The sequence below is a fragment of the Bombus pascuorum genome, chromosome 7 (genome assembly GCF_905332965.1).
Source record: "Bombus pascuorum chromosome 7, iyBomPasc1.1, whole genome shotgun sequence".
Lineage (NCBI taxonomy): Eukaryota > Metazoa > Arthropoda > Insecta > Hymenoptera > Apidae > Bombus > Bombus pascuorum.
Genome location: NC_083494.1, coordinates 3,048,257 through 3,065,586, shown reverse-complemented (window position 1 = coordinate 3,065,586; position 17,330 = coordinate 3,048,257). Strand labels below are relative to the sequence as shown.

At 32.7% G+C, this 17,330-nt stretch overlaps 1 protein-coding gene and 1 long non-coding RNA gene across 3 annotated transcripts in view; one reads left to right on the top strand and one right to left on the bottom strand.

The window, feature by feature from the left end:
• LOC132908972 (cadherin-87A) overlaps window positions 1–17,330 on the top strand; it is a 582,211-nt gene that overhangs the window by 533,302 nt on the left and 31,579 nt on the right. For both annotated transcript variants that reach the window (XM_060963473.1, XM_060963472.1), the window contains one exon: window positions 3,485–3,742. In XM_060963473.1, the coding sequence (XP_060819456.1) occupies window positions 3,485–3,742 (258 nt within the window). The remainder of the gene's footprint in view (window positions 1–3,484; window positions 3,743–17,330) is intronic.
• Window positions 1–17,330, bottom strand: part of LOC132909059 (uncharacterized) — an 81,366-nt gene that overhangs the window by 59,004 nt on the left and 5,032 nt on the right. The gene's annotated exons all lie outside the window — the stretch shown is intronic.

Below are 17,330 nucleotides of genomic sequence, written 5' to 3'. Positions count from 1 at the left end.
TTGTACCACAAATTTCGGGACACCCTGTATGTAGACGTTTGCTTTACAAGGTAAAAGATATACAGAAGCGACGTATGTTATATTCAAGAAAACTATTTGAAGACTCTGTGAAGTTTCTGCGCGTTGAACTTTTTGCAAAGCCTGTGATGGCAAAGCTAGGATAGCTCGTTGCTAATTAACTAATTCTATTAGCAACTCGTGTCAGGTACCCGGAAATGCACTTAAAATGGCGCGATCCGCAGACGTGGGTTACAGTAAATTTTCTAATTTGGAGTGTTTTGATGGTCGTTGAACGATAAAGCAAGATAAGAGTTCAAAAGACAACTAGCAAAGAAAAGATACCAAGGCAAAACTAACGAGGTAATTTGTTTGCCAAACTTTCAGTAAAACTTTCAATAGACTTACAATACACAGACGTGGTAATATCGACTTGCATTACGAAAAGAAGAAAACTCTCATAATAATTCATATGGAACACGTACATGTATAAGAGATAATACTCTATATGCAAATTGTTTATTAATACACAGATATCCTGTGTGGTAAAGTGTTACGTATTATTAATGTTAAGGTTATTGGATGTATGTGAATACAAAGGAAGGCGTGGATAAATTGTAAGGTAGAAAAAAAATATATAATATATATATAATATATATTAATATATATATAATTAATATATATAATATAATATATATAATATATAATATTATATATATTATATATATTATATATATTATATATATATTATATATATTATATATATTATATATATTATATATATATTATATATATAATATATAATATATATATATATATATATTGAATATTAAAGTGTAAGTGCAAAGTTTGGAATACAATATGAGCTGATCCAGGTCCGCACGCTAGCTGCGTTACCCTATGACTGGAAAACCCTGAAGCCAACGTTGCATGTGTACCGTTTTATGGTTTGCCTTCGTCCCAGTCTTTGTCTATACGCTATCGATGACTTCAGTGCTTGAGAAAACTAAAAACCAGATGTAGAGTTTTCTTGGAAGTGGCGACCACTTCAACAATTAATTAAACGCTTCAACAAATCATTCCATGACGCCTGCTAGAGTGAAAACAGTGCTCCCCTTTCATTCAAATGGAAATTAAAAGATATTTATTTCTCGTTCGAGTAATTCTTATTAAACCGAACAAAGAGATTGAGACAGCAAGTATAAGAAACGTCTCATTTTACAGAAAGAATTTGGAGCCTCATTATGTGTTTTTCTGATAATTTGCAAGTTGCTCTTACTTTTATTCTTCTCCTCTCTCGAGCTTCTAAATGTCTCGAAGTACATCTCCGCGCTTCTTCAACAGAAGAAGTTTCAGTTCTTCGTCTCGGGGTGTAACACCATCATCTTCCCTACTTTTTTCGCTTGATGACAGCCGGAAGTGGTCTTCCCGATCGGTTTCGTTTTCCTCTCCATCCATGGACGAGTCTTGTCATCTAGGGATCGTGAAAAACAGGAACTACGGTGTCGGGATTCGAACTTGGGTGTGGGATGATGTTTGTAGCTGACTACGTGAGGCACAACGTCATTATCGTTCTATCGAACTTAATATCTTGTCCTTATACCTGTGTAGAATAAAAATTTGCTATTATTCGTATTTATCATCCAATTTGATAAGAGCTGTCCGAATAACAAAAATCGACACCACCTTTCATTTCGAGGAACCTGAGAGGAGAGGAGAGAGTCTGGTTTCTCATGGCCTTAGCAGACTTTGTCCCAAAAGGACAGTTTGAGTATCCTCAATCACTTAGTTTAATTAAAAAAGAACGACGTTATGGTATTGGTTTCTGGGGGACAGCCCGCGAGATTTTGTTTAAGCCGCCCTATATAGGGCGACTAAATAGCAGATTAAGTAACAGCGATGCTGTTAGCAAGTGTTCCGAAAGGAGAGATATCAGCATCAAGTAGAATAGCGTAGCAAATAAACATCTTAGAGAGAAGGAAAATTTGTTTGTTTTGCTTTGTTTTACGATGAAACAAATATACGTAATGCGATCGTAATTATTTATCTCGAAAATTGTACGCAAGAACTGAAGATGTTCTTTCCTTTGTCCCCTTTGTTTTCTCTTCCAGCAGGCAATACAACGAGATTTATGTATGTAGATATCAGAGTGACTGTTTAAGAAAATTGCTGCTGTGCAGCAAAAGCTTAAATGTAAACACAACGTTTAAGGACGTGGTTTTGGTGCATCAGTCAAAAAAGTCTGCTCGCTAGAGTTGAGAAGTTGGCAAACGAGGTGCCACTCTCTGCAAACCGGCGAACTGTTCCATCGGCCTTAACGACGTTTGTTTTTCTCTCAATTAATGTTCATTATCCAAGATTAATCGACTGGAAGATGACCCAAGAGAAAACGCGATTATACATACTTCAACGATCCTTATTTTTTTGCACTTGTATCGTAGCCTGGCACGTTTAAACTTTCGCTTGTAATTCGTTTTTGTTTCATCCAAGTATAAACTTGGAAATATCTGCAAACGAGCGATACTTGTAATTAAAATAAATATCCTGAAAGGTAGAAAATTTGATAAAAATTTGAAGAGACACGCTTTACGAATAAAGGATACGATCTGATGTATTGAGAGAAACATAATATGTACACAGGATAAGATTATGTTTTATTTAAAACTACCTTACTTTTGGCATTTATTTATTTTCGAAATCAACAAACTTACTTGCATACTCTCTGATTGTGATAATAGATCTTTGCTTAATGAGATTTCTTTCGTTTTATCTTATTGTCCTTTCTGTTATTCTTAGAATTATTGCTCTCCGATTTCTTGTTTAACAAGATTTATTATTATTCCACCATATTATAATTCTCGGTAGAATTTGATGTATTTTCTTATATTCTTAACTATTATGGGATAGTTAAATTTTATGCGGATTCTCTAAGAACAAATTTTCGGTTAATACCGAAACACATTTGAAACACGTTATTCCCGTAAATAGTCATTTTCTAAATCTACCATTCTCGGAATTATTGTCCTGGCTTTAAATGCTTCCCACCAAATTGACCAAGCGAAAACCATCAATTGGAATATGCTATTTACCATACAATAACAGACACTATATATATGTAATAACGTAAATCCTTAGGGTAAATCAGATGATCGATTCTGGGAAATTGAGTTTATTTTGGGCATAATTAAATTAAATACAATAACAGTTAATAACAAATCTACTACAAATTTTACCTGGAAAATGGAGAATCGCTTTTCCAAGTCCTGAATTCAGTAAATGACTGGCGATAAAACAAAAGAAAAATAAAAAATGTCAGTTGCCGGGAAGTTTGAATTCCATAGAATTTACATATGTATATTTAAGACATTTATAAAATAACACGAGATCATCATTTCTAATAAATTTTGCAAATAAACTCGCATATTTTCATGAATTATATTCGAAGCAGTAATTCAGCTAATTTATGCGAATTGTCTACCTGTTTCAGGAGTATGATACAATACGATTCCGCGTGACGCTTGAAGACGAAGTGCCAACAGGGCAGCAACCGAACATCGTCGGCGTAGATGCATACGTAATTGTGCTGGACGAAAATGATAATCCTCCGCGTTTTCTCAACGTGCCATACGAGGCCGTGGCCGAGGAGGATCTCCCAGTTGGCTCGACAATTCTTCCAGGTATCAGAGTAATGGATCCTGACCTGTTGGGCGACACCATAGATCTAACCTGCGTTCCTCAGCCACAGGTGAGTCATTAATACTTGTTACACCGCTAATATCCCATGGGCACTTATCGCTGCCCTATTCGTAGATCAAATTTTCCTGTGCTTCCACTATTTCTTCCTCGGCGAGCTGAAATCTTGCTGTTTCCTTATTTTCATTTCTCCTGTTCTTACTTTTGGCGAGGAACCTTGCCGGAGGAATCAAATCGTTCCTCAACGTTTCATCAACTGCGAAAATAAATATTATGCCTTAAGTTAAGTTATCCTTTAAGTTTAAACTTTCTTTAGCAGATTTAGCTCGTTTTCATAGTACTTTCGTGATTAACTGTTATTGTTTTTTCAACCCAACAATGGTTTTACAGTATTTTGTTAATAAATCGTAGATGGGAGTAAGTCGGAAGCAAAATATAAATAAACAGTATTTATTCTGCTTAAAATTAATATGATTTTTACATACGTGACGTGTTGGCAAATATTACGCTGGGTCGAGATAAACCCGCTACGATTGTTCCAGGGTTAACAGTGTCTTGTGTTGTTAAAAAGCTTCTTAAGTTTGAAGAAGATAAACATCGTCTCTTGAACTTCGCTTTTTTGAACGAATCATGGAAATTATAAAAAAGGTTTTATAAATAGATTAGTATGAATTTGCATAATAATTTAAACGACTCTATGTACTTATACAATATTTCCATATATTTCTTTGGATATGTATATCCAAATAGCCAATTCTCATAGCCAAACAAACCTCGAGGTTCTAAATATTTTTAATATCATTAATTGCGTTTGAAATTAAAAAAAATTATGAATCATAAAATTGCCTTCGAGTATTTCTATTTGGAAAATTTTCAAAACCATTACAGGTGGATTGTAAATACTCAAATATACTCGATGAAATACCACGCTCTGCTTTCTGTGAAAAATGCGATTGAATAGGATGAAGTAAAACGATTTTAAGCTTCAAAATTAAGGGTTAAACAGCGATCAACTAATTGATCAGCATTTGGTAGTTAATGAAATTAATGATATTTTTGGTGGTCATTTTGAAAGCAATTAGGATTCAATTTCTTTTTAATTAGTGCACATCTGGGATGCATGGCCTTTCATTAAGTTAATGAGCAATGTGGTGGAAGTTACAGTTTCAAGAGACAGATAGGTAATTAACATTCGATATATCTTCCTTGTTGTTGATTGGATAAACATATTTATTATTAAATAAATGTCAATTCTTCCGTAAACGATAAAAGACTTTGTCAGTTTGATATAATTAAAAACATATCAATTTCTTCACTGTAACTATTAGTAAATTAAAACTGATCTCTTTAATTTTGAAAAAGTTAAATATGAACAAATACGTAACAAAAGCGATACAACTTCGATAATTTACTATTATTTTTTCCAATTTTACTTTTGTTCGTTAAAATGTTATTTTTAACCTGAAAAAGGCAGTACTAATTTTTTTCTAACTGTCACGTGTCCGCAATATATTTTTATTTTTTGTATTCAATAGTCGCGTAGAATTGGCTGTCTCCACTGCTTGAACCATCGACAAACTGAAAACTAAATTTGCATACATGGTTATTTCATTTTCCGCAACGAACCGTGTAAACCCATTGCAAACCATCTAAAACCAGAGAATTTGCCAGCTTTACTTTGCGAACGAACTTTGTATTTGACGAAACTTTTAAACATATTATCTGATATAAACTTAAATCTTCTGCAATGAATTATGATTTCCGAAACATTTTTAAATTCACATTTATGTGTTGCTTATCCAAAGAAGATTTCTCGTTTGTGAGAACTTTCGAAAATTGAAATTAGTTTAAGAGAAACTTAAAACGATCAGAATATTCGTCTAATAAGAATCTTCAAAATTCGGAAAAATAGTTTTTTTAAATATTTGCAAATCCATTTGTTTATTCAAGTTAATTTAAAACTCTCCGATGATGGAAGGAACACGAGTTCTTCCAAATTTTTAATTCAGATTATTTAGTAATAACAATTAAGAGAAGATTCTCCTGTAACATCAAAAGAAGCAGGTGCTTTTAATGAATTTTTTCTAAACTAATTATTAGTTACACGGGACCAGACCTTTTTGGGATGTGAATGTAGTCTTGAAGTACAAATATATTTCTTTTATTTCAGTTACACTTATTGTTTATCGTATATTACACAAGTCTTGTGATTATTTTGACAATGTAGCCATTGTTGGTGTATAGTGTAGCTCTGTCACAGTCGTCGAAACGCGAAAGCTGAGAAATTTTCTTAAAATGAAATAGCAGAGCGTGGTATTTCATAGAGTATATTTGAGTATTTACAATCCATCAGTAATGGTTTTGAAAATGTTCTAAATAGTAATAGCAATTGTATGATTCATGATTGTATTTAATTTCAAATGCAATCAACGATATTAAAAATATTTAGAACCTCGAGGTTTGTTTGGCTATGGGAATTGGCTATATAATTGGCTATATATATACACACAAGTCTTGTGATTATTGTTAACAATGTAGCCATTGTTGGTGTACAGTGTAGCTCTGTCACAGTCGTCGAAACGCGAAAGCTGAGAAATTTTCTTAAAATGAAATAGTTTACGCTGGAATTGTATCCATTTTCGAGAGAAGAACATGAAAAATTGGAAAGTTCTAACGTTGAAGAGAAACATTTACTTTTTTCAATAAATAAATTGAGCTTACACCGTTTAAAATAAATGATCAATAAAATAAATAATGAAATAAAAATTGAAATATCGATCCTTGGAGAAATTTATAATAAATTCGTAACAAATATAACAAATTTCAATAACAAGTTTCGTCTGAAATTGATTTATCAATTAGTTTTCCAATCATCAGGCGCGCCAGTTTAAAAAGTTATTAAACGTGACAGTTTAAAATGTTAATAAACGGTGAGTGGAATTGAGATAATAAAAATTACATTCCTACTTAAATTCCTACAATAATTACTATAGTTACGTCCTAAAAAGATCTTGTCCCTAGATCTTGTAACTAGTAATTAGTCTGAAAAAAATGTCTAAAAAAAATTAAGCACAATCATACACTGATTATATCGCGTTATAAAACAATGAAGAAAATTTCACTATATCCAGCACGTTTAATGTACTAGCACATACTGCAGTATAAAAATCAAGTATCTATGTATTAGCTTATAGAATGGCCCTAATACTCACCATAATTTTCCTGATTTAACGTGAACGAATATCTCAAACGTTGTTACGTCATTATGCAGCTCGTGATACGAGCCACGCCAACATTGCGTTGCTTAAAAGCACCAATAAAGGCTAATAACTTTGCAATAAAGGCTAAAACAACTGAAACAGTTTAATAGAACTTTACAGGGAAGTAAAAAATATTTCTGCACGAAGTAAAAAAGAATATCAGGGAATTTATCTTGCTAATAAAAAAAAGGTGAAAGATTTTGATTCGATGCTTTACGTCTTTACGTCTCTCGTTATCAATCAAACGCGTTAAACGTGTTATAAGAAGTTTTATGTACCAAATGAGAATTTCTTATTATACTCGTCTAATATTTTCAATTTATATTTTTATCTCAATTTAAAAATACAATGGGCGTTTGTGTGCTTTTCGAAAAAGGAGTCAATATAATCCTTCGTAATTACACCAAAATACAGCAACGTGTAACCAATCTCTGTTACTGCTTACTTTTGGGAGAAAAATTGCACTGTTGTTGTTTGAACTATGAGTTATTAAAGAAAAGAAATGATTACTAAGATTATTAGACATAAAATTTTATTACGTAAATTATAAATTATAATAAATACGAATATACAATTTAAAAATACAATGGGCGTTTGTGTGCTTTTCGAAAAAGGAGTCAATATAATCCTTCGTAATTACACCAAAATACAGCAACGTGTAACCAATCTCTGTTACTGCTTACTTTTGGGAGAAAAATTGCACTGTTGTTGTTTGAACTATAAATTATTAAAGAAAAGAAATTACTACGATTATTAGACACAAAGTTTTATTATGTAAATTATAAATTATAATAAATGCGAATATACAATTTAAAAATACATAAAAAGATATTTCTATCCCTTTGTTCGTTTTTATTTTTAAGCCTTTGTATCTTTATACATTCATATTTTTATATTTATATTTTTATCCCTTTATACATTTATGTTAATAAGCCGAAGAAATTCTCACTTTCGTTACCTTATTTCCAATAACCATACGAAACCATTCAACACTTACTCACTATGGGGAACAGCGAGTAATTTCAACATAGAAATTTTTCAACGATTCCAATCGAAAACTCTAACATCCTTAATAGATGCACCTTGGTACGTTACCAATGAAACAATACATCGCGACCTTAATATACCTATAGTTAAAGAAGAAATATCCAAATTCAGTAATAGATATAACATAAGAATTAACAACCACCAAAACCCACCAGTTACTCAGTTACTTGACATGACATCAGATCCGCAGACTAAAAAGACATTACCCTCTAGATTTAAACATTAAATTCATCCAGAACTAAACATACGATAATCATTTATTATTCACGTTATAGTACCACGCCAGAATAATTTACTTATAATTTTCAATGAGAATTGATTGTAAACTACTTCCACATAAAAAAAAAAAAAAATACTCTGTTGCTATTCGTTGGCAGTTGCCTGTAACGGTCAGGGACCCAGCAGTTTTCTCTTTTTTTAACTTCTGTTCCAGCATGTTTGATATGTGTTTCATAAGAGTTTATAGTGTTCTACGGTTGATGTGTAAAACCTGCGGAACCCCGTGCAGGCCCTCACAGGTCGCTCTGTATCCTTGAACACCGGTAACGTGCAGGTGGTGACTTGCAGAAGAAAAATTCCCAATCGTATTAAACTCACCACCACTCTTACAAAATCGAAAATGCTTAGACAACCAATCCGCTTGTTTTACCTCCGTCTCTCGTATGACTATACGACTATACGAGCTTCATCTCTGATGAGTTTAGTCAGTGTGTGTTAACTCACTTTCAACTTCATGGTATCTCGCTAGCCATCCACATGTTGTTTAGCAATTAAGTTAGAAAAATTTACCAAATATCCAGCTGGACAAATTGTAAAGTACAAATTAAATAATAAAAAAAAGAACTTTCAACTTGGAAACATCTCACACCAAACACGTTCAGTTTATACACAGTCCATTCTAAATAAACCTCACAGTTCTTTATACTAACAAGTGATCCTTTCCATACCTTTATTTTGCTGGTAAATTATCTTTGTCAGGCCTTTTATTTGGCTAATAATATTTGGCTAATATTTTTGGCTAATAGTCTCTGTCAACCTACCATTCTGGTGACAAACAATCTTTGCTGCTGCACTCTTTCGAGTCTCGAACATTATGCGATCCTTTTCATCACACAGTCTCGAACACGTATTTTGTAAAACGAATGAGTCGATCGTGTTAAACATTTGATCTTCCAAACGTAAAATCAATTTTGGAAATTTTTCTAGAGAATAAGATAAAAGACAGAAAATAGTAGGAATTTTATAAAGAGTTTAAGAATAAGTATGTTGGCTTCTTGTATTTTGTAACATTGTTTTGGTTATAATTTTGTTGTTGTGCAAAATGAAATTGGCTAACTAAAATTTGCAAAATTGGAAAGATTTGTCCCCACTTTTATCAGTTTAGAAACATAGAAAGTTTCTTATTGAAACGTAAAGATACGCGTTTGGTGGTCTCTAAACAAACATCATCATCACATGAAATAAGAAACTAAATCACCGTTCGATTACTTAATTGTCTAACAATAATCGTAATGCTACTTATGTTTAGTTATTCGGTGTTTTAAATACGATATCTGTAATATGTATAGTACAGCAGAAGATTGCAATTTGTATTTCAGTGACCAGCAGAATCATTATGATAACATCCTTTGTGACAAATCATAAACAGTACGCAAATTGAGTAACATAAATGGAATCAGCGTCGAAATAAACTGAATTTACGCGATATCAAGTTATTGTTTTTATACGGTGAGATATAGGTGAGGTGGAAAATTGGATGTGCATTGGATAAGCTACTGAATATAAATACAACACCATAAACACATATTTTCATAACAAAAGCATTCCACTCGTACATACATGTTTTTATTTATGCCAAACCTGTTTTCATCTGACAGGAATTAATATTTTGACTGAATTTAATAAACACAAATACGAATTCCTGACGAAGTTCAAACTTCTTCTTTAGTAGATAATTTCTAAAAATTTTAGCATATTTCTCTACTCTTTTAGTTGTATTATAATATCCTATAATTTGTTATATACTATATTTGATCCTATCAAGATGATAAAGTGACAGTTCATATCGATGTCATTATCGTATTTTAATTGAAACAAAAATGTTTTACTAACTTCTCTAATTGTTACAAATTGGTAAAAAATTTACTTGCAGTTTTTTCCAGTATACATTAGTTTTTTAAATCTATATGAATTCCGATTACGAAACTACTTGTGGTAATGAGGCCTACGATTAATGACACGTCAAAAACTCAACAAAGTTCGTTCCTTTAAATTCTGTTACATTAATAACACACCATAAAAGATATAACTTAGAAAAATCGAAGCTGGCACCCCGCTGGGGGTAGCCGCCCACATGCTATATTTATTTTTTATTTATATTTTTTTTTTCTTCACCAACAAGATATAACACTTTACCAAATGTCCATAAGGACAAATTGTAAAATAACCAAAATAAAATAAAAAAAAAAAAAGATTAATAACACACACCGTGCAGAAATAATATGTGCGTGAAAAAATGTAATAAGCTTCCTTTCTTGCAAAAGCTTTTTTCGATCGGATCATACGATACCGGCTTCGAAAGCACGTAAATGTTATTTCGCGTTTTTCATTGAAAATAATAATGTTAATACGATACAACATCGTTATCGCAACCGTTTTATTTGTGTAACTTTGTACGTGCAAGCATGAAATTATTCATATGATTGAAATGCGATTAAGCAAGTAATGAACATAACGCAGCAATATCAGCAACTGCAGCAATACATACAGGTTTCTAACGGAGCAAGCAACTTCGTTCCTTTGATAAATATTATCGAAATAATTTTGCACCGGTGTTAAAACAATTTTAATGGATTTATGGGCATAAATGGATTATTATTTTAAACTTGAAGGCTGCGTTGTTAAAACTTTTACTCCTCCAGCTTTAGCGTTCGATTATAAAATCATCTTGTTCAACTTCCGTTGATTAATTTTCAATGTTAAACATTAAAAATTTTCAAAGCGTACATTTACGTGAAAAAGAGAAAAAAAGAGAGAGAACCTTTGTGTAATGTCCCTTGATAGTTTTTAATATTCTTTCTCCATTTCTCCAACAATTTAATTATCAACGATCATTTTTTTCCTTTTTATATCGATGCATATTTTAACATAACTCGTAAAGTTCTACGTCCGTTTTACATCCAAATTTTCATGCTATCAACGACATACGCAGCTTTGAGCAGAGGCAATTAAAAATTGCGTAACTCCACTGTTTCTGACTTCCTGCCTCCGATCACAGGTATCTACTGCTTCATAGCGTGTCAAAGTGAACACGTTTGGAAAAAGATTTGTTCCATTCGGCAATATCGAAAGCTATAGTGGAATTTTGATCATTTGGTCTCGTCGTGACACCAACTTCTGTTCGGATAATCGACTTTTTCAGGTGATCCAACAATTTCATTTTTGTACGAAGATCGCAAAAAAGATACGACGTAAATTTTTGTCGATTCTAATGTTATTTTATGGACGAACGAAAAAGTTTTAATACGACGTAATGGAAAATGAGAACGATCTGTTAAATTGAAAAGTAACTGAGAGGTCGACGAGGTTTCGTGAAATTACGATGCGAATTTGTGATATTTTTTATGGAATCTTTTTTAAACTAACTACCAGTTACATGGTATGAATTCTTATTACACATTTTCTTCTATAACATTCATAATTCATGAAAGCGATTTTCCATGTGTTTAAGCATAATAGGATATGCAATTTATGAAACATCAATTCAGAAAATTGTTGTAATGTCGAGTATGTTCCCATTTTGTCACGAACTGCACCGATATCAAACGTAATCTCAGATTATACTGTGATCGATAAAACACGGTAGAAACATGGAAAAATGAAGAATTTATCGCGTAGGCAACACAATAATCATTACGCTTCGAAATGATAAAATAGAAAATTCATAACATTTTTTAAGATGAGACTTTCGCGTAACAACAATAAAAGGAACTAATTTATATGAATTATTTTCAGATTAACTACTGGTTATATGGGACTTGACCGTTTTGCAATGTAGATATAGTCCGAAAAAATAAATGTAATTTCTTTTATTTTAATTTTTCTTCTCGTTTATTAGCTTTTTAAACTGCCACGTTTAATAACTTTGCGAACTGGCGTGCACGATGACTGAAAAGCTGATTCATTTCGGGCAAAGCTCATTCGTTTTGCTACAAATTTCTCCAGGGATCGAACCTCGAATTTCTATTCGATTGCTTATTTATAATATTTTTTCGGACGATATAAACTCAATTTATCTGCGGAGAAAAAAGTATATGTATTTTTCTTCTAAACGCTAAAACTTTTCAATTGTTCGTGTTCTTCTTTCGAAAATAAATTCAATCCCAACGTGAACTATTTGACTTTGAGAAAATTTCTTAACTTCTGCGTTCTGATGACTGTGACACGTGTTACACTGTACGCCAATAAAAGTTACATTGTCAAGAACGTTAAAAAGCTCGTACAACGTACAATAAACAACAAGAGGAACCGAAATAAAGAAATTATATTTAGTAGGTCGATCTAAAAAAAAATTCGTAAAAATCATTTGTTCTTATTGTTGTCACGCGAGAAACTGCCCTTAAAAGATACGATGTTTCAATATTATAACGATCGATATATTTAAAAATTGTTCAAGTAAAATTGTTCCGCGGAAGCACATGCTTAGCTTGGAAATCAGATAAAGAAGTAGGTAATTGAATATATATGGTGACATGAAATTGACAAATGGACTGAATTTTATCTGCTTCCTTGTGAAAAGTAGGTTTGATTTATCGCGTTCTCTCCCTGTCGTCTTTTTACGAAAACAGATCATCTACTTGGATCTAGTGAACAGATATTAATATTTGTCGAAGTAATTACTTCAAGAAAAATTCTACATCTTTTCTTTTGTATTCTCGTTACCTGGACACCTCTGTTACGAAGAAAATAGAATTTAGTGAAGGAAAAAATTACAAAAAGAAAAGAAGAAGTCCATAATTATTGTGGCCTTGAATATGAATGTTGTTTTAGGTTACAAAGTCTAGAGACAAAAGAGCTATATGTAGATTTTTATTGCTGTTTCTTGTAACCTTCAGCTAGAGTTACACACCAAGGTTAACATTTTTGGTAATGTCCTTTGCTATAAATGTATGAACATACCTATCGTATCTTGTTGTAATGTAACATTGAGAGAGCGAGGATCTGGATACACTATACTTATACTTATACTTCAATATATTTTTCTTTTTATATTTGGTGACCGGAGTGCTTGAACTTTTTACAATTGTAAAAATTGTATGAAAATTGACAGTTAGGGCATTTTGAATATAACCGATAAATAGAAGATACTTTGAAATAAAAAGTGCCCCACTGAACAATTCGACATTTTTATTAGAACATCGATAAACAAAAATGAGGACAAATCTTGCATCTAACGGTGCACTGTGTTAAAACACTTTAAACATAAATGTGGCTCATCGATACAACCTGGACAATAGGTGGTCACCTTTTTGGTCCGATTCTTAGCAATTTTTGATCCTAACTGTTTAACATTTTTTTTATAGCACCCTCTGCAAAATTTTTGTGCCAGATACGCTTGCCCTTCTTTCTTCTGCATTTCGTGTCGCAATCTTTGTCGAATAAATATATTTGGCGGCTCTGGTGAATGGCACTGTGTAAGGTGCATTGCGAGTGCCATTCTAAAATCTGATACCTTGATTTTTGTTTTTGTTGCTTCTTTATAGAGTATCATCGCGTTTGAAATTGATGTATTTAACAATAACTCTAAAGCTAATTTTATATACCACTTGAGGGTTCTTCTATGTGGTGTAGAATATGCTATCATTTGATCCGATAAATCTACAGCACATTTTCCTCTGTTGTAATCTACCACTACCATTGGTTTATCACAAACATAATTTTCTTGCGGACCTCTACCATTTTAGCCGAATGTTTCGTCGAAATCATAAAAATAATCATAATACTGTTTACTAATATCTTCTACACGTTTTAACAATATATTCTGCACGTTTTACTTACGACGAAATAACGAATGCGAATGGTTTGTTGAAATAAACGAAGCCTCGTTATAATATGTCGCTATCAACTGTTACCAAGGCGTCACGGTCGTCACCCGTGACCACCAATAAGATAAACGGTTCATTGGGGAAGAATGTTGTCTTATATCATCAATTTATTATTGTTTTACCATTATATGCTTTTCATAAAAGATATAACTTAGAAAATACGAAGTTGGCACCCCGCTGGGGGTAGCCACCCACATGCTATATTTATTTTTATTTTATTTTTTTTATTACCAGTGACATATAACACTTTACCAAATGTCCTTCAGGACAAATTGTAAAAACCAAAATAAACTATAAAAAAAAAATTATATGCTTTGAGTAATAAAAATACTCCCGTGGCGTCCTCAGCGAAACATGTAATTTCCGTGTGGCAGTCAAAGTGTTAACACATTGTTGACCGGTCACGAGTTAACTCGTGTTTTCATGGCCAAACTCGTGATGCGCTTTTCTTCGTATCAGTTCGTTTTCTCAGTTCGCTGTTGGAGATGATACAGTGCAATCGTTGGTCAACATACCTCAAGCTGTGTCTCTCGCTTATAAGACCCGCCAAGTTGCGTCCTTTGTTGTAAAAACGATTTTAACGATAATGGAACGTACCAATGAAGAATCTTTCAATGATTGTCCGAGTAATTGTGAATGAAATTGACTTGGAAAGTGATACTGTATCAGAAGATAGTGAATCTGATATTAGGCCACCAAAATATCAACAAAGGAATATAATAGAATCAGATAGTGACTACGAATTGGAAAAAGAGTGGAACAAACATGATATCACACCAAACTTACAGAATTATTTCAAATCCGACTAGGGCGTGTAGAATATGCTTTCCAAAAGGAAAACGCAGGGAAACTGGATATATTTGCAAAAGCTGTTGTATACCATTACACGTAGGTGATTGTTATATTGTTTATCATACGCAAAAGAAATATTAAAAGTTGGATAATAAATAAAATTTATTAAAGTTTATTTATATTATTTTACTTCCACATCGAATTACGAAATAATAGCCGGTGACATGAGATGAATTCTCAGTAAAATTGCCAGACAATAATGTGTTAAACGGAAACAAAAAATTGGAATAAAAATGTACAAACCTCTTCTAACTTTCAATTGCAGCGTTTGTTACATTTAACAAATTCCTTCCACTTTCAGCTATTAAAAAATATTATATTAAAAATACCTTTCCAATCGTAGAATCACATTAAAGTAAAAGCATTACGAAAAAATGTATTCAACGTGTTCTTTTCCTGTGATCTTCATATATTAAAGATAACATTTGAAACGTTAACGTCTATCGGATAAATCTGTCAGTGCGGAGATTTAAAGCGAGCACGGGAAGGTCTACTGACCAAAATTCATCACAGAACCCGAGATGAAAGATTCAAGAATATTCGTCGTGTGCTTTGCGCAAACGTGCAGCCACATAAGATAAAATATACATCGTATTGCAAACGTCTATCAGAATACCAAAGTCCTTTATAATTTGCTGGTTATTCGTTAAATTATTCTAGTTCGCCTCTTCTGACCGGAATCGGAACAGTAAAAGTCGAATGATTTAGCTGACGTTATTAAACGGCACCGCTGTTCGTGGAACAATCTTTTCCACGATAAATAATTCCCCATCGGAGAAATATTAGTAAGTTCCTTTTAATTAATGCATAACGAAATCCGCTCGTAATCTCTTTCTTTCGTGCACGTTTTCGATGTCCAAGGGACAAGATTAATTGTCACGAGATAAATTCCGCTTCCCTTCCGGTAGTAGCGTCTGCGAAATTAATCTCGGGGACATTTGACTATTTAATAGGACGCGCTGCATATTCTCTGCCTCTCTGCCCTCTGTAATATATTAATACGACAACATAAACTCCAGCCGTAGAAAGTTCACCTCTTAATCGCCTGAATTTTCTATGTCGACCACACCACTGAATACGCAAGTATCTTTAACAGCTGTTCCATGTCAAGTCATCTAGCGACGAGCCTCTGTGCTTTATTATTCCTTCTGGTAGCCGCTCTTGCAGTATTTATCGCGATACAGACAAAAATGCTAATCTGCATGAAATCTGAACGCGTTTCCTTCTTCGTGCACGCCTTAATATCTGAAAAATTGAATCGACAATTTCTCGTACACGACACTGTAAGCGGAAAAATTACGAGATTTTCTTTTTTATCGTATAACGTTCTACGTGCCAGCGAGGATACTGTAGTATAGAATTGAAGTGGAACTTGTCTTTATAAATAGTATTATATAAGTAAATGATATTTGAAAATATTTTTCAATTTTCTAACATTTTTCTAATAATTTTAAATTTTATAAATAATAGTAAAATAAAATTGTATCGTAACGTCGCCTGTGTAGACGTTATAAAAAGATAGAAATAGCAATAAGCAAGTAACTGAAAATCTGTTGTACGTGGAAAAATTAGAAACTGTTACTTTTTTATCGCATAATGTCGTACGTGCCAGTGGAAACAATGCAGCAGAGAATCTAACAGCAATTTCCATTTGTCGATAATTACTAATAGCGTTAAAACGTGATGCCTTAAAATGTGATTACGCGATGGACATGCTCGAACACATGGACTCTGGATATTACCAATTTTACAACGATTCTTACTCAGATTATTGTAAAATATGTTTCTCTAACGAAAATAAAATGAACATCTTGAAGAGATACATTTCTTGTGCTCATACGAGTTATCAAGGATTGTTATTCTGATAAGTTGTCCTGTACAAAAAGGATTATTGGTACGGTACTTGCGAATTTAAATCAATTGAACATTCAAGTGTTTTCTACAACTAAGACGCACAGGCTCCTCTACAAATACAATTCCTTCTTTGATGAAACGTCCGAAAGGATTCTTTTGTTTTGTAAGGAAATAATGGGTGCACAACATTTTCCGTTTTATATTATTTTATCGAATTACGTATGATCCATTTTGTTCTATTAAAATAAAAATTACAACGTTCGACGGATTAGGTTTCATGTTTGTATAAAGATGCGTCGTTGTAAAAGACGCGTCTGTAAAAGACACTTTCCGGGCAACTTAATATATTGATGAAAAAGGATAGAAAATTTTGTAAGATCTATTTTTCTGTCTGCCAGAGAATTTGATGTTTGAAGGTTTCCCTGTTTTACGTTTCTTCGTCGATTTACACGCATTTTACAATAGAGACAGCAATTTAAATAATTGTCCTTTAAGAAATATCGTGCGTTTCTTACGTATTGGT